The 24,276-nt window shown below is 41.0% G+C and overlaps 3 protein-coding genes across 75 annotated transcripts in view; 2 read left to right on the top strand and 1 right to left on the bottom strand.

The window, feature by feature from the left end:
* The window catches only part of BCL11A (BCL11 transcription factor A), a 137,548-nt gene extending 135,580 nt beyond the window's left edge, over positions 1–1,968 (bottom strand). For 5 of the 20 annotated variants that reach the window (XM_023923094.2, XM_086874688.1, XM_086874759.1 and 2 more), the window contains exons 1-2: positions 1,126–1,902; positions 80–280 (exon numbers count right to left, since the gene is read on the bottom strand). The gene's annotated coding sequence lies outside the window, so the exon portion shown is untranslated. Of the gene's footprint in view, positions 1–79; positions 395–1,125 lie in introns of all 20 variants that reach the window. The other 15 variants (XM_023923093.2, XM_086874684.1, XM_086874708.1 and 12 more) reach the window with 9 other exon arrangements.
* PAPOLG (poly(A) polymerase gamma) lies at positions 1,909–21,132 on the top strand. 50 transcript variants are annotated; one of them, XM_086874977.1, is made up of 23 exons: positions 1,913–2,008; positions 4,669–4,827; positions 4,936–5,002; positions 5,638–5,719; positions 5,803–5,912; positions 6,495–6,548; positions 7,623–7,734; positions 8,615–8,704; positions 9,294–9,432; positions 9,572–9,644; positions 9,726–9,846; positions 10,125–10,209; positions 10,499–10,552; positions 12,086–12,205; positions 12,466–12,575; positions 14,454–14,575; positions 14,663–14,832; positions 15,738–15,826; positions 15,904–15,974; positions 17,047–17,118; positions 17,712–17,765; positions 18,523–18,617; positions 20,877–21,132. In XM_086874977.1, exons 1-23 carry the CDS (start codon positions 1,992–1,994, stop codon positions 20,935–20,937), a joined length of 2,127 nt encoding a protein of 708 aa, XP_086731103.1. In that variant the 5' UTR covers positions 1,913–1,991; the 3' UTR covers positions 20,938–21,132. The 50 variants fall into 50 exon arrangements, 41 of the variants coding, with proteins under 41 accessions (XP_086731034.1, XP_086731103.1, XP_086731112.1 ...); XM_086874986.1 differs by having other exon boundaries at positions 18,523–18,636; XM_086874849.1 differs by having other exon boundaries at positions 15,904–16,142.
* A 259-nt stretch (positions 21,133–21,391) lies between these two features.
* Positions 21,392–24,276, top strand: part of REL (REL proto-oncogene, NF-kB subunit) — a 44,110-nt gene continuing 41,225 nt past the window's right edge. Inside the window, exons 1-3 of one of the 5 annotated variants that reach the window (XM_086875001.1) lie at positions 21,392–21,526; positions 22,549–22,679; positions 24,043–24,230. The gene's annotated coding sequence lies outside the window, so the exon portion shown is untranslated. Of the gene's footprint in view, positions 24,231–24,276 lie in introns of all 5 variants that reach the window. The other 4 variants (XM_086874999.1, XM_086874998.1, XM_086874997.1 and 1 more) reach the window with 4 other exon arrangements.

Genomic DNA, 24,276 nt, shown 5'->3' with positions numbered 1-24,276 from the left:
CAAGCTCTATCCATCATAAGAGTTCAGCCCACTGTCTCACCCCAACTTTAACACTTCCTGTTTCTCAAACACCTCCTACCTTTTCTCTTTATTAGCTGAGCATTGAAGATGGTTAAGCTTGATTAGTCTTCACTTCCATTTAACATTAGAGTTGCACATGAAGAGAAACTTCTGTGCTTGATGAGCTGCTAAATTTTTCCTAAATGTTCCAGGTGATTTAAAGGAAAGTATCACTTCTCCATTAAAAACCTTCCATCACATCTGTGGGCAAATGCAGCTCCTGTTGAGGAAGCATGCAGCAGAAACAGGTTTAAAAAAACTTGGGTAATGGGCTTTGTAAACCCAGGAAAAATAAAGGCAGGTGTTTTCCTCATACTAAATAGCTGGTATGAACCTGAGAGGAAAAAAAAACCCATAAGCAGTATATAAGTTTTCCTGATTGTAGGATCACAGTAATGTTGCAAGGACCTTAAAATATTAAAGAAAACCCTAATGAATTTCTGAGAATAAAAAATGCTTGGCTAGAGGTGTAACAAACGTTCTCAATAAATTTACTTGATTTTTCTTTTTCTTTACCAATATAACTCCTTGCAGAAGCATCGATCATATCAAAACTTAAATGTTAGCACAAACACTACCATGAAAATATTCTATAGATAAAATAATTTTAAACTCCCTATTAAGTTATTTGAGTAGGGTAGTTAAAACTATCCTGCCAAAGGTACATTCATTTTGTTAATTTATTAAAATTTCAGGACAAAAGTTGTGTTTCTTCAAAGCATCTTGCAAGATAATATGTATTTTACCTCAAAAAAGATCTTACAACTCAGAAAAGTACAGAAATAATGTACTAATCTCAGAGAAAGGCTCTGATGTGACAAGACACCAGGGCAGCAGGAAGCAAAAATTTTTCTGAAGATTTATTCAACTTTACAGAAACATTATGCTTTTGATTTTTTAGCTTTTTGCAGACTTGAATGTGAGTGGGGAATTTTCATTCAAATGCCATACTCTCAGGGTAGTTTGGTTGATTTAATACTCAGTTTGTAACACTCTGTTGGCCCAAAATTATTATAATTGTGGCATGAATATAACTTTTAAGAAAGATGAGTGAAGACTACTTACAGGAGCACAGAGTGACAGAAGGGGGAATGTGTTCCAACTGGAAGAGGGTAGGTTTTGATGAAATATTAGGGAAAAAATCTTCACTGTGAGGGTGGTGAGGCACTGGGACAGGAGAGGCTGTGGCTGCCCCATCCCTGGCAGTGTCCAAGGCCAGGTTGGACAGGGCCTGGAACAACCTGGGATAGTGGAAGCTGTCCCTGCCGTGGGATGGTAAAACTGGATGACCTTTAAGGCCCCTTCCGAGCCAAACAACTCCGTGTTTCTATGAATATTTTATACGGTAACAACGCTGTGGTGGGTACTCGAAGCTATTTGCTGACATTAGCAATGTGCGTTAAATCCTCCCCAATATCAGCTGTTGTCAAGGGATGCTGGGCCTGCACTTACTGGATGAGAATACACAAATAAAACAGCTATTCCTGGGGATTTTTTCACCCTTCCTCTCTGGAAGGGTACGTCAGGAGACTGTCAGGAGCCCAATTCGAGCGCGATTCCTGTTCTTTTTTACCCCTCCTCTGTGGAAAGAGGCGTCAGGAGCGGGAACGTCCAGTGTGAGGGAGGGGCGGGCAGGTGCGATGCGGGACCTCCTCATGCCGGGGACTAGCCCAGCCTCGGCGGGTCTGTCAGCGCCACGGGGAAGGAATACCCTCCTCGGGGAAGGAATATTCTCCACGGGGAAGGAACACCCTCCCCGCAGAGTGCTCAGCGACCCCGGCGGTGACCCGAAGGGACGGCGGGGCCGCCCTGAGGGCGCACGCGCAGCCGCCAGGGGGCGCCGGGCGGGCGGCGCGGGGGCCGCCGGGAAGGGGGCGGCGGTGCAGAAGGGCGGGAAGCGCGGGCGGCGGCGCGGGCTGTGCGCGCGCGCCATGAAGGAGACGCGCGGGTGAGGCGGCGGCGTGCGGCGCCTTCCCGCCCTGCCCTGCCCTGAGGGGACGGCGGTGGGGGGGGGGTCCCCCCGCCGGAGCTGCCCCGCGAGGGGCCCCGGCGGGCCGCGGGGGCCGAACCTGCCCTCGCCCGAGGGGAGGAATTCTCGGTTGAAATAAATGGTGGAGTGCGGGTGGCGGGGCTGCCTCGCCCGGGTCTCACCGCGTGTGGCGGCGACGCCGTCGCCAAGCAACGGCAATGGCGGGCGAGGAACGGCGGTAACGGGGCTGCGCCTTGGTCTGGGGCTGCGCGACCTGCGGAGCCCTGCGGAGCAGTGACTCTGCCTCAGCCTCGGGGACAGGGACAGGGAGATTTGACCTGGCAGCGGCCGCCCGCGGGCCCCGCTCAGCATGAGCTGGTGTGGCAGCGGTGAAGGGTGGAGTTGGGCTCCCTTCGTTGAAGGTCCCAGGTGGTGTGGGGTTCTTCTTCTATCCTGGCTTTTCCCGGTTTGTGCTGTGGGTTTTGGTGGCTCAGGAGCTGGTTTCTGGTCGTCCTACCCCGCACGGATGGCTGAAGGCAGCGCCCTGAGCCGCACAGTGCGAACTTAGCCCTCCGCCCTTGCTGTGTGGGGGAGACACCACACAAAGCCTTGCAGCTGTGGGAAGCTGTAAATGAGGGGCAAAACGTGGAATAAACCCGTTTAGGCTGGCTTTTTGTGTAAAAGTGTGATTTACCAGAACAAACACGCATTGGAGGTTTTTGCTGTGGTGCACGGGTTGCAACAAGGTTTGGCAAAATGCTGAACTGCAACAGGTTTCTTGTTTAAACTGAAGGCTGATGGGTGAATAAATCGTGTGCCACGTGTGTTAGGATCCATAAGATACCTTAATTATGTGCTTATAAGCTCTTGCTCTCGAAGAGCAAAGTAAGACTTTATTTTTTTATTCCAGAAGGGCAACAAATTCTGTGGAATTTCCCTCAGTGAAACTTTCCAGGTGTTGTTTCCCTCACCTCTTATGTTGTGAGGTCAAACTATCAGTAATATGTGTAAGCAACTGAAAAATATCTGCTGTCGATGAGGGAATTTTATATTAATAATATTTAATTAATAATAAGTATATTTGGTGTTAATAATATTGGGTTTATCTAATTGATACTGTGTTTTACGTCAATCTCCAGTTATATTATCTGTAGGCAGAACGAGGCAATGAAAGGCAGGTGGTGCCTTTTTGTACCTTGGAAAGGTCTTAAATGCTGGTGTAGTCTAAATCCTGTTCTTGTTTTGTGCAAGCTTTATGAAGCACAAGTCGTACAGTGCAAGCAGTGCATAAAACATGGAAGTAGTTGCTGCTGGAGGTGTTTTAATTTAGTTGTAATGCAAAGCAATTAAGTACAGGCTTTCCTCCTTGGTTTGTTATGAAAACTATATCATAGGAAGGAAAATATTCATTATGAATGTTTTTACCTATGAAGTGGAAATTGTCAATCTCTATAAACAAGGTAAATTAGGTCAAGGCCTAGTTAGGCTTGTAAGTAAACAGCTTTTCTGACTGGGGACACTAGTTGATAGCACTGCAGTCCTAATACCTGCCTCCCCAGCTTTTTGGAAAGCACAAAGCTCTAAAAACAGGCTTGGAGAGAGGAAAGAGGAGGAGAAAAAACCCTAGGTGACTGCAAGCTCTGTGTGTTGTTGCATAAGGATACTTAAAAGAGAGGGAAATCTCTTTAAAAGAGGGAGTAAAGGCAACAATTAGAAATAAGGAGCTGTGTAATAACCTGTCTTTTAAAAAAATCAAGTGGTGAAGCTGGCCTTTGAGCACTTCCTAGTCTACTACTAGACAGAATGGGGTCAGGTATCTTAAACAGGTATAAAAATCTCTTGCCTAACCCAGCTGGTCTTTGAAGCTGTACATCTGTGAAAGAGGAAAATATCCAGCTTAAATTATGGCACAATTAATCCCTTGAGCCTCAGGGTCTGTTTCTGGACCATGATGAGACCTTTTGGGGAGTTACCCCCTCTTGCTGCTGGTGTTTCTGTAGGGACCCTTGATGCATTAAGCACCATTCTTCCCTCCTGTCCCACTCCTTTCTCCTGGTTTTAGCTGGTAATGCAAAATCAGGTGCTTTTTCTCCATTTTCCCCTTTCTAAAGCAAGGGATTTATATAGTAATACACCAAATTTATTACATCAACTCTGTTTGACAGACCATATGCCTTTACAATCAACTATAATGCCCTTCTTGAATAAATAGAAACCTAAAAAAAACCATTTAATTAAAAAAAGTTTAATTTTTGTGTTTGGTGTTAGCAGGAAAGTGTTTGGAATAACCTTACATTGTCCAAAACTTCTGCTGTCTGTAGGGTTGTCTATGGTGGGTTTCAAACCTTTTCACTTCCCAGTGATTAGTTCTGATGGTCTGGAGCAATGCAAATAAATTGTGTTAAGATGGCAGCATCTTGGATCATTTTTTACATCCATAAATGCTTTTTTCATAAAAGTAGTTGTGGCTTCTTTTGAGTGAGGTCAAGTCATCTAAAAATGATAAGATTTTTTTTTTTTCTCTCCTTTCTGTCAACATTGGGTAAAAGGGCAGAAATGTATTTCTAAAGTGTAAGCTAAAGGGTGTTTTTTAATAAGATTTTCTTTCTTTATGTACTCATTCCTTTATTTTATTCCAGTACTTCCAGGCAGCAGAACCAGCCTCAAGGGCACTATGGACTTACCTCTCCAATTAGCTTGGCTCCTCCTAGTGATAAAGACCACGTTCATACCCAGAAGCTGATTGAAGCAATGAAGCCATTTGGGGTATTTGAGGATCAGGAAGAACTCTATCACAGGTATAACAAGACTAAAATTTTTTAACCTCTTGGGTTTTTTTGCTTTGTTTTTTTGTTTGATTTTTTTGGTTTTTTTTAGAGCAAACTTAGCATGAGTTTTCTTTACAGGACAACTGTTCTTGGTAAACTGAATAACTTTGTCAGAGAATGGATTTCAGAGCTTGCTGAAAGCAAGGTAAGAACTTTTTTGTTTTTGTCAAAACAGCTGAAGTCTTTTGATTCAAAGGCTACACTGCTGAGACCTGTGCTAATGTTCAGCATTTAACTTCTTACATATCAAATAGAGATGTAGTAACTGCTGCTGAAATAAGTTATAAAAGGTATTTCAAGATCAAGGTTTCAGAGTCTTTGGGGAACTGAATAAATTCCTGGATTGGCTCAGTCAGTTGTCTCATAGCTGTTAACAAAGCCAAAACAAAGCATTGTGCATGAGAAAGATGGTAAAATTGGCACTAATCTTGCCCCAAACAGCCTACAGCAGTCAGTCTAGTTTGAAATTATGATTCTAGACATGCCCTTTGAATGGCTCTTAGGCTGTATTAATTTATGTGCCTCTGCTGCAGGGAAGTATAATAATAGTTCTTAATTTGTATAAATTAATAAAAGTACTGCTACATCACCTATAGTATCTTTTTTGAGTTGCAAGCTTAACTTATTTCAGAAAAACAGAATCAAAGCTGTAGTAAACTGAAATGTAAGGGAGTGAGAAGACATTGCTTATGCAGGCTGTTACAGTTTTTCTAAATAACTTACAAGTCAAACTTGCACAAGAGGATGATGTTCATCTTAAACTTGCTCTTCTACCCACAGAATCTTCCCCCTTCAATAACAGAACAAGTTGGTGGCAAAATATTTACATTTGGTTCCTACAGACTTGGAGTACACACCAAAGGTAGTACTTCCAGTGCCTGGTCACAGTTCTGATGTTGCCAAGTGGCTTCCAACAGTAACAGGAAAAATGGAATCTCTTTGCAGGTTCAGACATAGATGCTCTTTGTGTTGCTCCCAGTCACGTGGAAAGATCAGATTTTTTTCAGTCATTCTTTGAAAAACTGAGGAATCAAGAGGAAGTAAAAAACCTAAGAGTGAGTAAACTCTCTGCTTGATAGATTGTGTAAGTTTTACAATAAGAATATTCATGTAAAAAACTTGCATTGTTAGTGAATATCTTACAAGCCAAAATTAAATCAGTTTTGAGTACTCTCTAATATACTGGTTTATGCAGCATGAAAGTGTTGCTGTCCAGCTCTTGGCTCCTATCCCCAGTGACTACATCATGTAAGAGTTTTTGTGGTCCCTCTCCCCTCCCTGTGTTTTGGGAATGAGTCAGCTGTATCAAAAAGCAAGGTTGTCCCTGGAAGCTGTGTTTTCACCTTGGCTGTAGTAAGTGCTTACAGCCACTGATACTGATGGTTTGTTGTGCACTGTTTGTTACAGTACACAATCAGCCTCTGAATCTCTTGCCTAAATAAGATCTTTTCTAAAATCTAGTATTGGTACCATAATAGTGCTATCCTGCCTGGGAGTTATTAGCATTTTTTGTGTTTAGAAGGAACTCGGTCTTTGGACTGAGTGGTTCAGTGTAAATTCTGTATTTTATCCATAGTATAGGAAAAAGCTTAAAGTAGCAAAAGGATATCTTATTACAGATATCCTCTCCTTCACAGGCCATTGAGGATGCATATGTACCAGTTATCAAATTTGAGTTTGATGGCATTGAGGTAAGAATTTTAATTTTTGTGGGTTTTTTTACCTTTAAGCGAGAATTATTATTTTTTTTTCTTGCTTTGGAGTAGGATAACTTTTTTCAAGGTTTTATGAGTTTATTGGTACATTGCAGCATATTTAGGAAACTGTAATTAAACAGCCTTGACTGCGACCTATCCCAGAAGAAGTAAAATGGGATCTGCTAGGAAAATAAGTCCCTAGCTAGCCTGGTGAGCGTGGGAACATGAGGGACATCTTTTTTTAAACCTGTGCTGCAGACCAGGGGAGCCTGCTTGGGTTGCATTTATCTCCCAAGGATGTGCAGAGTGGGAGTAGAAGCTGTGTCCTTGCTAACTCCCCTGAGCTCTGACAAGAGCTCCTTTTCTGCAGGGGATGTTTCTGTTGTGGTTCCCTGCACAAATCGCCTGATGTTTTGTTGCAGATCAAAAATGAAGTCCCTGTGAGACAAACAGCATAGAAAATGAAAAGTAAAACGACTCATTGGACTCCTGCCTCAGTTTGTCAGCTGCAGGAATCCTTCTGTCTGGAATACATTTCATGTAGAGAATAAATACCCACTTGCTGTAATAGCTAAGCAAGTTACTGCTTGGCATTACTATCGTGAAGACACTCAGTGATCTCTTTGTGGCCTTTATCTGGTACAGATGTTCAAAGAATAATTTGCTTGCCTCAGGTTATACTGAAAACCAGATGCTTAAGGCCTTACAGCATAAAGAAAATGCTTTCTCATTTGTTGAAGTACAGTTGAGGCAATTTGAATTTGTCTTAATTTTATGGTTAATTTAAAATTGTCTTTTAATGGGAATTCTAAGTTTAGAGTAATCTTTCCAACTTAAAGAAAAAAAAAACCCTTCCTTTCCTTAGCTTAAAAAAATAGAAGTGGTTTTGTAAACAAGTAGGGAACTTAGAGCAATTTTCTTGTTTTCTGGCAAATCAATATTTATCTATGGTCACATAATTCTAAATATAAATGTTAACCACACAAATGGCCAAGTGTCTCTCACTGGTGTCCTGTTTGCAAACAGTGCTGCATTGTCAGTCATGTTTGAAACTTTCTTCTCTTGAAGATTGATCTCGTGTTCGCAAAGCTGTCCTTGCCAACGGTTTCTGATGATCTCGATCTCAGGGACGACTCGTGCCTCAAAAGCCTGGATATAAGATGCATACGGAGCTTAAATGGTGAGCATGTTCTGCACACCTGCATGGAGACATTTACATTGGCATAGAGAGCACATTACACAAGCCACATTTCTGTACAAGGTGCAGAAACTGATCTCCGGTGTACTTGAGTTCTGAGGAGGTGACCGGTGGGTCTAAATTTAGCTATTTCAAGGAGTTGTGTGTTTACACAGACTTGTGTGTCATGTTTGTTTGATTGGTTTGTGAGCAGTGCTCCAGTTTGCCCCAGAAATTCAGATGACTAAGTAGGGCCCTTGATAAGAATGTATGAATAATAAACAAAGTAGTTCATTAAAAAAAAAAAAGTAATTAAAATACCTAAAGTCTGACTTGCTCAATGTTTAGCACCAAGTGTTTTAATGGTTGCTGGTTGTCAAAAGAAACCTAGCTTCTGGAATCACAGAATATTTAGGGTTGGAAGGGACCTCTGGAGATCATCCAGTCCAACCCCCCAGCTAAGGCAGGGTCACCTGGAGCAGCTGTCCCAGGAATGTGTCCAGGTGGGTTTTGAATCTCTCCAGACAGGGACATTCCTTGACCTCCCATGGCCACCCGTTCCAGTGTTCTGCCACCCTGCAATGTAAAATTCTTCATGCTGAGGTGGAGCCTCTTGTGTTGTAGTTTATGGCTAAAACATCCAGTGGAGAGGCCGTATTTAAAAGTTGTTAGTTGTAGTCTAAACTGTGAGAAAGCTGTTGAGGGCACTGGTTACCTAAAGCGATGCTGAATGTTATGGGTAATCTATAATTTAATACAAAGCAAGTAATCCAAACCTGTTTTCCCAGACTTGAACCATAAGCTGTGAGGTGTTGGTGCTGTGTAGGAACACCTGACTCGTACCTGTTACAGGAGCTCCTGTGCTTCACCTTTTGTCTCGCAGGCAGCAGAGTTACAGACGAAATACTGCGCCTGGTGCCCAACCTGGAGAACTTCCGGCTCACGCTCCGGGCAGTTAAACTGTGGGCAAAACGTGAGTGACGGGGTTGTTTGTGATCTTTAAACTTCTCAGAGGCACCTCAGGCTCGCTGTTGGATGTACCTCAGCTTTGGATTGCTATTTAAATGACAGTTGCTTATTAAAACCCTTTTGGTTTAGGTTCATGGTCTGTCACTGTGGTAAATTCCATGTGTTTTTCTAGTGGAGGTGTGGAGTTCAGAGAAGAGGGGAGTGCTTGCGAGACACTGCTGCATTGCTTATTGGGAACCTGATAAGCAATGATAAATGATAAAAATCCCCAATTAAGTGTAAAAGGAATAAGAAAGTCCCATTTGCCCACCTGGCTAGAGCAGGTACTAGAGGAATGGCAGAACCTTTCTCTTAGGGGAATTGAAGTGAAGCAGTAGGTGTAGCAGCACAAACAAGTTTCACACCAGCAATGTTTCGGGACATGGTGTTGTACTGATTCTTTTTCTCATCACTGTGAGGACCAGCAATTTGGCCTCACTGCACTGCAAAAGTAAATGACATGGAGGCTGAAATGTATTAAATATTCTATAGAATGTGCAGCTGGTGCTGCACATTTGAAAGAGCACAGACTAACGGTGTGGTCTCCATTCTAGGACGTGGTGTTTACTCCAACATCATGGGATTTCTTGGTGGAGTCTCCTGGGCAATGCTGGTAGCAAGAATATGTCAACTCTACCCCAATGCTTTGGCTTCTACTCTCGTTAACAAGTTCTTCTTGATATTTTCAAAATGGTAAAAGCTGTTTATTTCAATTTGCATAAAGAAGTATCACTTGTAGTTATTTATATCAGGATGTACATGGACAACATCCCGTGCAGCCCTGAATTGCAGAGCTTAAAATGGATGCTTTACTGTTTTTTTTCTTCTGTAGGGATTGGCCAAAGCCAGTGTTGCTGAAACGACTTGAAGAGAGCTTTCTTAATTTACCAGTCTGGGACCCTAGGGTAGGTAACCATTGAAATCAGAAGGGTTAAAACTTTGTTCTGACCTAAACTGGTGCTGAGCAAAGCTGTTGTAACTCGTAGGTGAACCCATCAGACCGGTACCACGTGATGCCCATCATCACCCCGTCCTATCCACAGCAGAACTCCACGTACAACGTGTCAGTGTCAACACGAGCAGTCATGATAGAGGAGTTCCAACGTGGTAAAGTGCATTCTGTGCTTATTAAACAGTGTCATTCTTGCTTTATGGAACCACGTTACCTGAATTAGTTTTGTTCAGTGTGGTGCTTCTCTGGGAAGTATGCTCATTGCAGGCAATAAGGGACCAGTTTTCCAATAAACTGTGGGAAAGGATCTGTGTTGTGTCAGGAAAATTCCAGCTTTTTTTTTTTTTTTCCTGTCAGCTACTGTTACAATCTTCTAAAGTTTGTTATGGTAATCTTTAAAAAATATTGATAAAATTTTCAACCATATTTGTAGGTCTTGAAGTTTCAGATGAGATTCTCAAAGGAAAATCAGACTGGTCAAAGCTCTTTGAACCACTGAACTTCTTTCAGAAGTACAAGTACGTATGAAATCTGATGTCTGAACTTGCAGTTATTTACTTAGTGGTTAGCATAATGGGTTTTAACTTGGGGTCTAAATAGAAAATTGTATTGATATGTTTCAGTTTAGGACTTTCTAAAGAAACTGGAAGTAGTTATATAAATTTTGCTACATATTAGCATAGGGAAGATAGGAAAAGCTGTCTAATGCCACTCATACAAGTTTTCCTACCAAAAAAACCCCACCTGATATTTAGAGTGTAGAATAAAATATTGAGCTAGTGTACTAATTTTCCTTCCTTCTTCTAGACATTACATTGTGCTGACTGCCAGTGCCTTTACAGAAGAGCATCACTTAAACTGGTAAGTGCTGCTTTAAATGGGGTCCAGTGCAAAACTGAAACTCAATTCAATGTTGCACCATATTTTGGTTAATTGTGTTAACAAATAGTCTGTAACTATGCAACTAGGCATGGAATGCACCCCCTTCCCTCCCTGCTTTGAAGATGACTGTTCTTAGCCTTAGACTTACTTGCATAAAGAGTTTTACTGTAATATTTAAAAACTAGATTGCACTGGTATTTAGTCAGCCTATTCCAGACCTACTTTTCTTCAGTGAAGGGACATTTGCCAATAATTACTTATTTAACCTGTGTGAATGTGCTGAGTTGTTGTGAAATTTGAAATAAGGGGAAATGGTGAAGAATTAAGACACACTTGTAATGTTTGTTTATTGACTTTCCAGTGGGTTTCTTTGTTAGGAAATTAGTACTTTGCTTTGGTCAAGTGAGGAAGCAAAACACCTCTCTGTAACAGACACCCATTCTGAGGGTACCTTACTTTTATTTCAAAGTTTGGCTTGTGTTTCAAGTCAAATAATTCTTGTGCCATCTCTAAAAGATAGCATTAAGTTTAAAAATAGTTTTACTAGGTAATATCTTTTATCTGAATGTTCTAATACATTCACCTAGAAATCTTATCAGCTGCAGCTTGATATCAGTCACAGTTGTGTACAACAAGGTGTATGGGCAGAGGGCCAAATAATTTTTAATGTGAAATGTTCTTGAACAAAACCTATTTTATGTCACAATAAAGATGAGGGAAATTCTGGCTGTGGTAAAGCTGATGTTTTTTGAGTGACAGAAACAGAGCCAAATTTTACAGTTTTGTAGCTTGGGAAAGTGATAAGCAGAAGAGAAACTTTTTTCAGTTTATTATTAGAAAAGATAGTTCACCAATTCTTGAGTGGATATGGAAATAGGTAATGTCTCTGTTATTCATAAACATAAGATGCTTTTGAAGAACATAGAGATTTCTGACTGCTTTTAAAGTTAACAGAGTTTTAGATAGAAGGATGAAATGCCAGTGCTTTATTGAAATTAAAGCCCTCATGGTCACAATTAATTTCTTAGGGAAGTTTCTGATGGGATTGTTGACTAGATAATTTGTTCATTAAAATAACTATTTTTACATTTCACTGATCAATCTGCAGGAAGAATTGCATCTTTACTTGGGTGGAACTGAACAGTTGTGCTTGAGCCTTTTCAAAATCACTGTTCTCCTTGATCATTGTGGCAAAAAGGAGTTTTGCTGCACCCCAGAGGTGCTGGGATTGTGCTTTTTTATTTTCATCATAGGTTACATGTGGAAGTGTTTTATCTGAAGTGTTCAGAGTACATGTAAAACTTACTTATCTCTGTCTTTAGAAGCAAAAGCACAAATGTCATTGGAAACATCTCAAATTACAGTGTGTGTATGTGATATAAAGATCTGGTGTCTGTTCAGCTGTATGAAATTTGGTCCTTATTGATTGGTTAACGCTGTATTACAAAAAGACATCTAACTGATGGGCTAGATACAGTTAAAAATGAATAAAATACCTCTTGTTTTTACTAGGATTGGCCTCGTCGAGTCTAAAATCCGTGTGCTGGTTGGAAACTTGGAAAGGAATGAATTTATAACTATTGCACACGTGCAGCCACAGTCTTTCCCTGGCAATGAAGTTCTCTATAAACAGTGAGTTTTATTACTTTTCTGAAGTAGTTTGGCCAATGTGTATCTATGTTCCCCTCAGCTCATTGGTGAGAGAGGTTCAGTGTGTTTCTGTCAGGGTCCTGAGCTCATAATATGTTTTTAAAGAAGGGAGCAGTTTAGGGAGAAGTGCGCTGAGAAGTTTAAGTCTGGGCTGGCTCTAAACAGAGAAACTAAAATGTACCAGAATCCAAATGTCTGATATCTGTGTCCAACTCAGGTTTGTCAATCTTGTCTTTTTTTAGGAGTGGATATGTATCAATGTGGTTTCTTGGGCTTGTATTTAAGAAAGCAGAAAGTGCAGTAAAGACTAACGTTGATCTAACACATGGGATACAGTCATTCACAGATACAGGTAAGGCTCTATTTTTGCTGTAGACTTGTGGAGTATAATTCTTCTTATTCCAGAAGAAGTTGCTTCACAAAGTGAATTGTACTTCCTTCTGTTATTAGATATCCCTGTAGATAGCAACAGATAAAAGATTAGCTTGAAAAACGTGTTGACACTTTGTCGAAGTAATGCCACCTTGAAACAAAAGTGTGTTACAGTCATACACTGTGTACCATATATAAAATAAGTCCTCTTACTGGAGAAATGCAAAACTGCATTTCTTGTAGGGGACAGTCTACCAGCTGTGAAACCCAGAGTTGCCCATTTGCTGGGGTTACCTATACTACTAACAGTAGTCAGCTGCTGAACTTTAGAAGTGGCTGTGTCAAGCTCTGAAATGAGTTGTTGATGCCTGTTGATGTTGATTTTTCCAAGACAGTTTGTGTATAATATGATCCCAGAACTGGGAAAGTCGCTGGGTTGTCACATTGTAATTACATGCAGTCTTGCATGTAAATTTTCCTGTTCCGAGTCTGTTACTATTTTTGATAGATGTAGAAATAAATTAATATTGCAAGTGTTGTTAGATAATGCTAAGGATAATAAGGAAATCAGGCTATTCTTCTGAGTGACAAGTGTGTTTGGACAAAGAGTTCTAAACAGTGAAATCCTCTAAATGTTTGTTGGAGTTTATCCATAGTACCAGCATGAGTTCTGTCGTGTTTTATTCAGGCAACATGAGTAAAAGCAGTAAAACCTGACCTTCTTCTTAGCTCCTGCTTGGGATATGAGAAAAGCACAGAAAAAGGCATCAAAACTCTTGTCTGAGTTACAAGCCAGGTGGGGTGATTTCCTCAGACTTGCCCTGTTACCTGTACGTGCATGTTACATCCAGTGGCACTACATTTCAATGGCAAATGTGAATTGTGTTAATGAGATTTACGTGCTGCTAAGAGGCCAGAACTAATGGTAAATCCTCTATGCACAAACACTGTAAGTCATTGTTAGTATTGTTATGGTTAGTATGGCTGTGTGCTCTTACTTTAGTGAAGCACAGCCTATGGTGTGTGCTGGATGTAGGGTGTGATTCCAGAGAGGATTGAACAGAAAAGCTGTTTCTTGAGAGGTGGGAAATCCTTTGCCTCATGTGGGGATGACCAGTAGCTTTGTGCTAGAGAGCTGTTGCCATGTGCCATGACTTTGAGAGAATAATTTTAGAGGGCGAAGATTAATTTCAAGTTGATGAGCTCAAGAATAGAAAGCTCAGTTTGGAGCTTTATTTCTGTGAATTTTATTTCCCTTTTGTATACAAACTAGTGAATTTCATTTGAAGCAAGTTTCCATATTGGTGTGTGTGCTCATGTTTGTGCTTTTACTTCACTTCTGGTCTCCTGTAGAAAGCCTTTGAGTTTCATATCCTTGCCTTGTTTCCCACTCTGTATGTCAGTAAGCTCATCTGTATTTCCAGTTATGCTCGTGATAGGCCGGTTAGATAAGCTTATCTAAATGTGACTTAACTGTGTTGATAACTGTTGTGCTGCCATAGCACTTGTCAGTCGCCTGTTTGCAGGCAACTGAGAAAAACCTGTTCAAATTGTGGTGAGTCTGTTAAATCAGACTCCCTAAAATCCAGTCTGGCTTCCTCGGACACGTAGACTTTATCACTGCATATTTGAGCTCGAGTAGCTGTTGTGTCTGGTCTGTAGTGAGTGTGAAATGGACATCACAGGTCACATTCATCTTCTTGTGATGGCTGGGAGTGCTTGGGCAGCATTTTGTGTCAACTGAAGCTGGGAACTCTTCATGTGGGCTGGGCAGACGTGTTTCTAAAGAAACCATCTATAACTTTGACAAGCACTAATGCAAACATCCCCACTAAGCTACAGCTGTGTTTGATGTCAGTTTACAGGCAGGCCAGTGCCCTCAACATCCTAAAGGAAGGTATGAAGATTGAGGCAACTTATGTGAAGAGAAAGCAACTCCATTATTTTTTGCCAGCAGGAACCTTACAGAAAAGAAAGAAGGTATAATAAAAATTCAGCGCTTCTGGTAATTTTTAATAAAAGCTTTAGTAATTACTTGAAGACTTTATTTTTTAACTGTCGTTTCAGCAAAGGGTGTCAGATATTAGTCAAAATAATAGTGGACTTCAGTGCAAAAGGTCTTCTTTAGGTGAAAGCTGTTCGGATGGTTCCAAAGACAGAGATTCCAGAGCACCCTCTAATTCCTCTTCGTTAAATAAGATATCTAAGTTGGACATCTCTACAGCAGAGACAGAAAGGTTAGTGCCATAACCTTGGAACTGTGGAGAAGCTGCTTTTAACTGGCTCACTATGTAAATGAGTCTAGGATTTCTTGTTTGGATCATAAGCATGTGGAAAGCTCTAAGAGCTTCAGGAACAAAGCTGGAATCTCCTTTGGGCACGTGATAGGAGACTGGGTTAAAGGAAGCCTTGAAAAAGCTATATAATATCCATGAACACATAGGAATGAAGAACTTGACACCAGGGAAGTTATTTAGTCTTGAATGTAAATCTTCACAGGTTAGTGTGCAACTGGAAGCTGAGGTATTTTATGTGCAAGTAACTGTTCTTTCTAACAAAAAGTACTGTTGATACCAAGTAGATTAAGTTCTAATGACATGCTGATTTGGGGCTCAGAAGCACCAGAGCTGCTTCTGACTTAGTGAAGTGGTATGAGAGCTCAGGCAGTAAAAATGTCTGTCACTTCCTGGGAAGTCTGTGTATCCCTCAGCAACTGCCTAAGCACAGGAAGAATATGTAATCTTGAGAGTAATTGCCCAGTCCTACCAAGTGTGTGATACCTGCTCTGTTCAGACTGCTTGATGCTGTAGGAGTCACACGGAAAATAAACCAACCCAAAAATTTGTGTGCACATCTGGCTAGAACAGAACAATGGTTCAAAGCAGCACAGTGTTCTGGGTAGACTAATTGGGAAAATGTATCAGCACATAAGGACTCAGTAAAGAAAATGCTTGAGTTTAAAAGTCTGAAATTCTGCAAGATGATGGTCTGGCGCTACATTGGCTGGGAGGTTGTGTTGTTTAACAGAGCTCTGACAATGAGCTAGGGAGGTGAATGTTTGTCTTGCATGCACTTTCTGGAAATGACATATACAGTATTTTACAAACTAGCATTTTATAACTCTAGTGTTTGACTTTTATAGAAATGTTGAATGTCAGAGTTGTAGTGGTGCCAACAGTGTAGCTGAACCATCAACGTCTAAGGGACTTTGCATTCCTGTGACTGATCCAAGTATGTATTTGAAGTGGTAGGTGGAATGTAGCTTTTAATTTCGTGGCCAAACTCTAAAAGCCAGGTGTCTCCTACAGAAATGGAGGCTACAGTTGCACTAAGAACATCGGGACCTCCAATTGCTTGCACCATTCCAGGATATAACACGGTTTGTCAACTCAGAACGTGTTTTGTGCACGGACAGCATAAATTAAGTGGGACTCTAATCACGGATCCTAGGAGTGCTTCACCTAAGCAGCATTATTCACCAAGCTCTAAAGTATCTCGTCCACCTACATCGGGAGAATGCCCCCAAAATGCCATAGATGGAGAAAAGGCAAGGAGGGGGGGCTAGGCCAAGGAGGGTTTCAAGTAGTATTAATTATTGAGGGAGAACAAATGAAATAACTGAAAATACATGCATTTATACATGCCCCCAAAGGACTTGGGAATCTAAATTTAAGCATATCTAGTTCTACTAGAATGAAGATGTGAACAATCACGATGAATATGATGTATAGCTATTAACGTATTTTCAGGATCTAGCACTTAATGACTGCTTCTCATCTGCTGCCAAGGTATCTAAATACTGCTGTACTGACTTAGCACTGCAGTGACCAATTGCTGAATGAACTGTCTCATCTGGAAGCAGTTCTCAATTCAGAAAAAAAAATTATCTCCAAATGAAGAAGATATGAATTTTGTGGCTGAAATACATGAAAATATATGAAATGCATGAAATATATGAGCTAATCTGTTTCTGGTAGATACTTTTTGAGTGCCTGTTGATAGTTTTGCTGCTTTAGAAATCAGCAGCCTACTCAATAGGTCATTGCTTCTGAAATGATGGTGTGGAGTTGCTTGTTAGATCTTGGTATGTGGAACTCTTAGACTAATATTTCATTTGTTTTATTGTTATGTGTAAATATCCTTAAGTAGCTGTTCCTGGAGCTTGACCTCTGAATGGAGGCACAAGCAAAGAACAGCCAGAAAAAGAACCTTCAGTTTTGACACTTGTAAAGATTCATCTTGTAGAAATGTTGTCTAGTACTGAATGTTGCAAGTACAGATTTCAGGGCTTTTTCAGAGGCTTGAAATTCCTGTGGGGTAATGGTGGACTTAGATAAATACTCTTTCAAGAGTGGCCCCTAATACATTTAATGTGTTGACTGGAAGCTGCACCCAAATAAGAAAATTTTAGCCCAGCAATTATTTTGAGTCTGTGTATTTTGTTCCTCCAGCTAAACATGTGGGACTCCAATTTCACAGAAAGCGGATACCCTCACGATGGGAGGAAGAGAGCTGCAAAAAATGTAATCTTTAAGTGATTTTACTCAGTGGACTAACTGAAAAGCTGAACAGTTTAGTGATTAGACTGCCTCACAAATTCTCTCTGCATGTTTACTGATGGAAACAAAAATATGCTTTTAAATTTAGCTTATTTCAGTCCTCACTCCCCAGATATTACACTTTTGTGACTTACCTTTTAAATGTTACTATTAGATGATTTGGTAGTGTCAGATTCTTTGGCATGCTTGAAATAATACTGAATTTTCTTTTTAAAACTATCTGATTCACTGTTGTAAATTAAAACTGCTATAAAGACTAAAGCATTTGGCCTCTCAAAGGGAAGATAAAGAGCTTCATTATTCATGGTGCTTGTTACTGGGGCATAAACTCTTGAGGGCACACCTTCAAATCAAGATGAGATCTTGTTGGTGAAGGCTGAAATACCTGAACTACTGTCTGTGTGGTTTTAGGGCTTTAGGGTACCTAAACCCACCCCCCATGGGGTGGAGGTTGTCAATGCATGTATGATTTTAAGGTATCCTCGCTGCCAGAACTTGCTGCCTCTCAGTCAGGAACCTGGCAGTACTGCCTAACAAATCCCTTCTGGCTTTTTTAGGGTGTCCTTGATGGGAAATCCATGCAGATTCCAGTGATCACATCAAGGTCACAGGTATTTATTGTGCTTTTGTATTCATAGGTAAAGCAGAGCTAGCATTTTCATTTTATGTACAAAGATTTATGTCCCATTAAACTTGGTGGTTTGAGGAGTGGTAGGGTTTTGCCTGTTGTGTTTCCAACAAATTAAATAACTGAACAGTGACCTTCACAAAAGTGAAGCCAAAGTTTCCAAGTTTTGAACTTGGAAAACCATGTTTCTGTGCCCTCAGACACTGAGTTTGTGTCCTGGTTTGGTGTTCTTGGACTGTTATCAGTACTTGTATACTGATTTCTGTGATGAGACTTGGAAGCTTTGAAGTCTGTAGGTGACTTTAACTGCTCTGTGTCATGTAGAATGTTGCGAAATTGAGGGCTATAAGACTGGAAGTGATCCAGACAGTAGAGACTCTGTTTTCCTGATCCTTGGATCTGAGAAAAATCTCCCTTTACTGTGCTATTGAGCAACTCATAGCTAATTCCCCTCCTCATCAGGAATATACTTGTCTCAGTTCATGCAGGAAAATAATTGTGCAGAAGGGAAAATGCTCTTCCTCTGGATATGGTGGTGGTTAAACAAGTGCTGTGGTAAAAAGAAAAGGCTTCTCTGAAAATGGGTTTGGGCCATACAGGGTTGGTACATAAGGAATGTTATATTCAGCTAGGAAAGAAGTTGTCTGCTGCTACTTCTGAATTAAATAATTTAAAATTAATTCAATAATTAATTAAATTTTATTTTTTTTTTCCCTGTGGCATTTGTTTGTGTGTTACAGAGGCTTTCCAGTAAAGAACTGCCAGATTCTTCATCTCCTGTTCCAACAAATAGCATTCGTATTATTAAAAGATCCATCAAACTTACCCTTAATGGGTAAGTGGTTGATCTTCAGGTGAAGAGAATAATCACTTGTTACCAGTCCTTATTCTGAATGTGTGTTGTAGTTACTAAGAAAGGTAGAAGGTTACTGCAACTGACCAGTTAAAATCAGGATCTGATTTTTATGCTGTTGTTAGATGCTTGCTTCTTTTTGAGCTACTCTTTGCATGTGCTTGTAACAGTTACCTTTAGGAGTTTTTAAAAAGTCTAAATTGTCACCAGCTGAAAACAGCTACAAAAACCAACCTGTCCTGTGCCTTGGGTTCAGAATGTTTGTCACCAGGGTTAATGAGTTGCTGCAGCCATGTTCTGTTTTTTCCAGTGTGTATGAACGTGCTTGCCTAATTCATGTGCATGCATTGTTCTTATCCCCAGTTATTTTCCCATATGGCACACACGCTCCTGTGCCTCTCTCACAGTGGTGCTCAGCTTCCTTGGCTCGCAGCTTTCCACTGCCTTGCACAGCCATGCACTACACAGGTATTGCCTCCCATGGAGGCCCATACATGCTTTCAGTGTTGAAGGAAATGCAGCAGAGGATGCTGCCAGAGTACGGAGATGATAGACATGTCCCATGCTGTGTTATCTGCTGCGCTTTTTTGGTCTCAAGACTGCTCCAGTGTGAGACTTGAGAGGTTTTTTTGTGTCACTGGGTAGTTAAACCCAGCTCTGAACACACAGCAGAGATGCACTGAAACATTGCAACAGCTGAGGCTGTCCTGACACTAGTGCCCACCTGCAAGCTGCATGCAGAAAGTGGTTTCAGATAAACTCTGGAAGCTGTTCTAAATGCTTACATGAAAACCTGTCGTAGTCTCCAGTCTGGTTCTGTAAACTGATAACACTGCTTAGCCAGCTAAGTGCATTAGGGGTTTTGGGGGGTGGGGATAAATTCTGATTATATGAAACAAGTATTATGCTATTTCTCTGTTGTAATTTCTTTATCATTTGGTGGTTTCATAAGTGAAATTGTAAGTTGTTTTTCCAGAGTATTTTTGTATGTACTGTAAAAAACTATCTTCAAAGTGAAATCTAAAATCTTCAGTCTCTTTTTCTTTTTTTTTTTTAGTACAGATGGGGTCTGCTTAAAAAAAAATCTAGACACCTAAACCAACTCTAAAGGGATTGGGAGTAAGGCAGTGCCAGAAAAAAAAGTGTTCTACCAAATGATAATGTCATAGAATCATTTAGGTTGGAAAAATCCTTTAAGTTAGAGTCCAGCTGTAAACCTAGCATTGCCAAGTCCACAGCTAAACTGCCATGCTGGAGTGAATCTGGGACCAGGAACATGGCTTTGCTTTCCTGCTTCTGGTAGATCTGGGGTTTGATTTAATGCCCTCTGCATTGTGCAGCTTGCAAACTGCGTGACTCACCTGAAGTCCCAGTTTGACATGTGGACAGAGATACCCCTGAGTTGTTTTAAAATGAGTTGCTTATCTTAAAGGGCAAATCTGAGCTCTGAACATCTTAAGTATCCACCTTGGTGACGAGACTGAAGGACTGTAAAGAAATAAGAGGTGGTATCTATCTTGCCATGTCTTAACTCTTTAGCATTCCTTCTGCTGCTAGTATCCCAAACCTGTGGAGAAAGCATGGCTATATTTATCACAAACTACTTGTTTTTTCCCTTATTCTCTGTTTTCCAGCTTGTTTCAAGTGCAATTTATCCCTTAAAAATTTACCTTAGTGGGTTTGAGGCTTTGTTCTTCCTTCTACCCTCCAAAACTTAGACTGCAAGGCTTTAATTTAGGTTAAAATTAAGAAACAGTACCCCTTTTACTTAAGTAACTTTTAGCAGAACTACACCTAGAGTTTATAAAATGGTTGCCTCTGTTTTGTGACCTGTTCTAAAACAGTGGTACTCAAACATTGTCCCTTCTGTGTACCAGTTGCAGTAGGTATACAACTCCAGCACCTGTGTAAATACAAATCCATCATGAATCTGAAAGAACTAAAGCTGAAGTAGGTGATAAGATAAACAGCAAAACGACTATGGGAAGTGTTTTGTAGTGGACTATAGTCCTGTAATATTCCCGTGCTTTTAAATTCTTCCATGTGAGTGTTCCAAGACTGTTGAAGGGATGATTTTCCCATAGGCTCTGGGTCAGCACATGCACTTATGCAACTCTTCTCAAACTGAAGTAACCTAGCCAATGGATATACCTTTACACAGATCATTTTATTTTACTCTTTGTGGTCATCTTCTAACTGCTCTTTATAATTTTTTTTTTTTATTTTCTTCCTCACTCTTAGGGTTTTAAGAAGAATGTTCAGGGTTTTGAGAAGAACATTCAGGAAGAATTTAGGTTACTAGTTTCTCAGACTTGATCCATTGATGAATTACACATCTTATCTTAATGTATCTTGACATGTAAGATGTCAAGTATGATGTTAAGTGATGTCAGTGTTCTGGAGTTTCCCTGGATGTTGCAGAAGTTCGATGCTGCCCCAGGACTCTGCAGATTAGAATTCAGCTGTTTGTAAATAAAGTTCAGATTTACTCAACTTCGGTGTTCTCCTCTGTTAAAGTGATTGAAAGGGAAATTACTCCTGCATAAGGACTCAGAGAGGGAAGCTCTTTGATATCAGACTTCCTCCAAACGTTCCTCTTTTCTCTCTGCTTTCTTAGCTGGGTGTCTGGCTTGAGCACGAGTCCCTCATCTCAATTCTTCCAAGAGGAGCAGCTCTCTATTGAAATTGTGTCTGATTAGTAACTTTGAGCAAGAACTTCCCTTGCAGGAGTTAACATCTGTGGTTTCACCCATTAGGTACAAGCAAAGAAGCAGTTAGTGTGAAGTCACCTACATTTTGGCTGTAGCAATTGGTTTTCCTGTACAAAGTGAGAGAAAGTAACAGACTACTTACTTTTTGCCTTAATGAGGAAAAAGCAAAGAGGAAAAAAGGTATCTTGAAATTTGTTAAACTTGACTGAGGGAGAGAGGGGGCTTACTATAACCCTGTCTTATGTAATGCTTAGTGACATAAGCTGTTGAGCCTAAAAAGACCAGCAAAAACTCCTGGCTGTATTTTTGTAATTACCTCATCACACTTCTTATAAAGAGTGTGATCCTGTGCGTTATTCCAGTAAATGAAGAGCCGTGGTTGGAGCCTGCTGGTGAAGGGCTCCAATACCCAGCCCTGTCCCAAAGGCAGTCAAGTGGCCCTAGGGCACGATCAGGACTTTGGTCCTGTGGAAAAATCCTCTCCTCCTGGAGAGCCCGGGCGGGTGCTGCCTTCTCCCTGCCTGCCTGCCTGCCTCCCTGCCTGCCTCCCTCCCTCCCTCCCTCCCTCCCTGCCTCCCTCCCTCCCTCCCTCCCTGCCTGCCTGCCTGCCCCGGGGTGGCTGCGGGGGCTGCGTGCCCTTTCCCGGGGCTCGCAGGGGAGCTGTGGCCGTCCCACGCCCGGGGCTGTTTCCTGCCTGCGTGTGCTGTGCCAGCGCTGCTGTGGCCACCTCAGAACGTCACTGCTGCCCTGGGCTGCTGCCACCGGCCGGGGGAGACACCCACAGCCCGCTGCTGTTGGACCTCGGGTGTTACTGTGGGAGGATCCTGACAACGCGCTAGCCTGCAGACTGATTTTTCTCTTATTCCAGAAAGTGCAGCCTGTTAAACTCTCAGCTGTCTGACCTTCAAGAAATTGATATGGACTGCTCATCCTTGGGCAGTTCCTCTTTCCTGGGAAGGCACTGTCTGAATCCTCCTGCTGTTTTCTCCCAACCTTGTTTCTTATTCGCACTTCATCTTTTTTTCATTTCTTCTGACCTCAGACTCTTGGCTGTTTTCCTTTTCTCTCTGATAATTCCCATTTCCCTCTCGCACCTGAGTCCCTCTTTCTGAATTTGAACTGGGTAACACGTTACTGGGTGATGATGAGTAAAACTCCCGTGAGTCCTGAAACCAGAGGAGAAATAACCTACCCTGTTTCAGTTTCAGCCTGTGGCAGCCTGGCAATCAGCTGCCTACTGTGGGCACTGTCCATCTCACTCTCTGCATGCCTGCAGTGGAGAGAAAGCTGAGAATTTCAGCTAATAAAAGCAAGTCTGGCAAACATGTGCAAGGTCAGTCTTTTCCAAAGAAGAGCAAAAAATCCCAGTAGTGATACCAACACGGTCTCCTTGCTAAATTTCATGTCCCTGTTTCTGAAATGCAAAGAAGTTTCTTAAAAGCTTAAGAATTCTTTGAATGTAGTTAAAGCATACATTCCCCACGGTCATTCGTAGAAAAATGACTGAGTCATATTTGTTCTGTTTTTCTTAAAAACTCATCTCAAGGGACAGTGTATGTGATCATGTGAAGAAAAGGTGTTGGCAAACTGGGAGTAACTGAAACTGTGGCCTTAAAATAGGAAGTGTGGACTAGCCATAACCAACAATGTGTGTTGATGATGATATGATAAGAATAAAAGGCTGTAGCAAGTAGGTACTAAAGCTAGAACATGCTAGAATTTCTTTTATCCCTGCAGTTTTAATTCTGCTCTGTTTTTCCAGTGTGGTCGCTTGGCCAGAACAGAAAGTTATCCCACCTTCTCTGAGTGCATGCACACAAGGAAGAAAAGCTGAGGTTTTGTGAATCACTTGATGTGTAATTATTGGCCAAATGCCTTCAGCGCTGCTTTGGAATGATGTTTGCTGTGATTTTTGTTAGATTGTTTTCCCTTTTTTATTGATTTGATACTGAATTTTCATTTTATTGTGTACAGCCTTAAGCAGAAAGGCATAAACCTGTCATAATGAGCAATCCAACAGAGATTTCTAATAACTAACCTAAAGAAGTACCAACTATTTTACATTTCTGCATTTCTGCTCTCTCAAATGAAACAGGCATTAGACTGTCAGGAAACTGAAAGCTGGCTCTGAATTGTATTTCTGAAACTCAAGTCTCTTTCTTGCAAGACTTGTGACTGGTCATTACATTCACTTTTGGTTTTGTTTAGATGGTGTAGCATACGTTCATTTTTTCCACTCACTTTGAATGTTTTTACAGGTCTTTAATTAATACTGTGTGTTATTTGCTATGTAGGATAACGTGTTGGGAGAGTCTGTAAAGAAGCCCAGTATAGGTTTTGTTCAAAGCATTTACCAAATTTGCTAAATCATGAACTGGAAAATCATGGAAACGGTATTTTCTGTAGATTGATTCTTTGTAGTAATTTAGTTAAAACCAAATGAGACAAAAATATGCCCCTGGGAACTGTATTTTGAGGAAAATGACGGTGTTGCTAGCAGTGAAGTACTAGCAATGAGAAGGCCAGGGAATCCCCTGTTTCTGTTCCTCTGTTCACCCACTAAATAAATCCTGCCTTACACCAGATGGTAAATTGTGCAAGTACAGAGATGTTCACTTTGCTGTAATTCAGGGTAAATGTTTGGTATGTGCCTGTAAAATGATCAATCAATTTACTAAATACAATTCCTCTTACAGAAATGAGTAATCAGCAGCATGTTCATTTTCTCTCCCATGTTGTGACTTCAAATGGGGAAAATTCAGTGAAGGTGATAACTCAATTTTCTCTAGACTCTGGTTACTTAAAGTTGGTCTGAGTTCACCTTTCAGTAACAAGTAAGCTGAGATGGATTATCCAGCAGCCCAACCATGGAGCTCAAGAAGAGGTTTGTATGTTCAAACTCAAATCTTGTGTTCAACCTTAAAGGTCAC

This window comes from Cyanistes caeruleus, chromosome 2 (genome assembly GCF_971803275.1).
Source record: "Cyanistes caeruleus chromosome 2, bCyaCae1.hap1.1, whole genome shotgun sequence".
Classification (NCBI taxonomy): domain Eukaryota; kingdom Metazoa; phylum Chordata; class Aves; order Passeriformes; family Paridae; genus Cyanistes; species Cyanistes caeruleus.
Note: the sequence above shows the minus strand (reverse complement) of the source record. Positions and strands in the feature narration are given on the sequence as shown.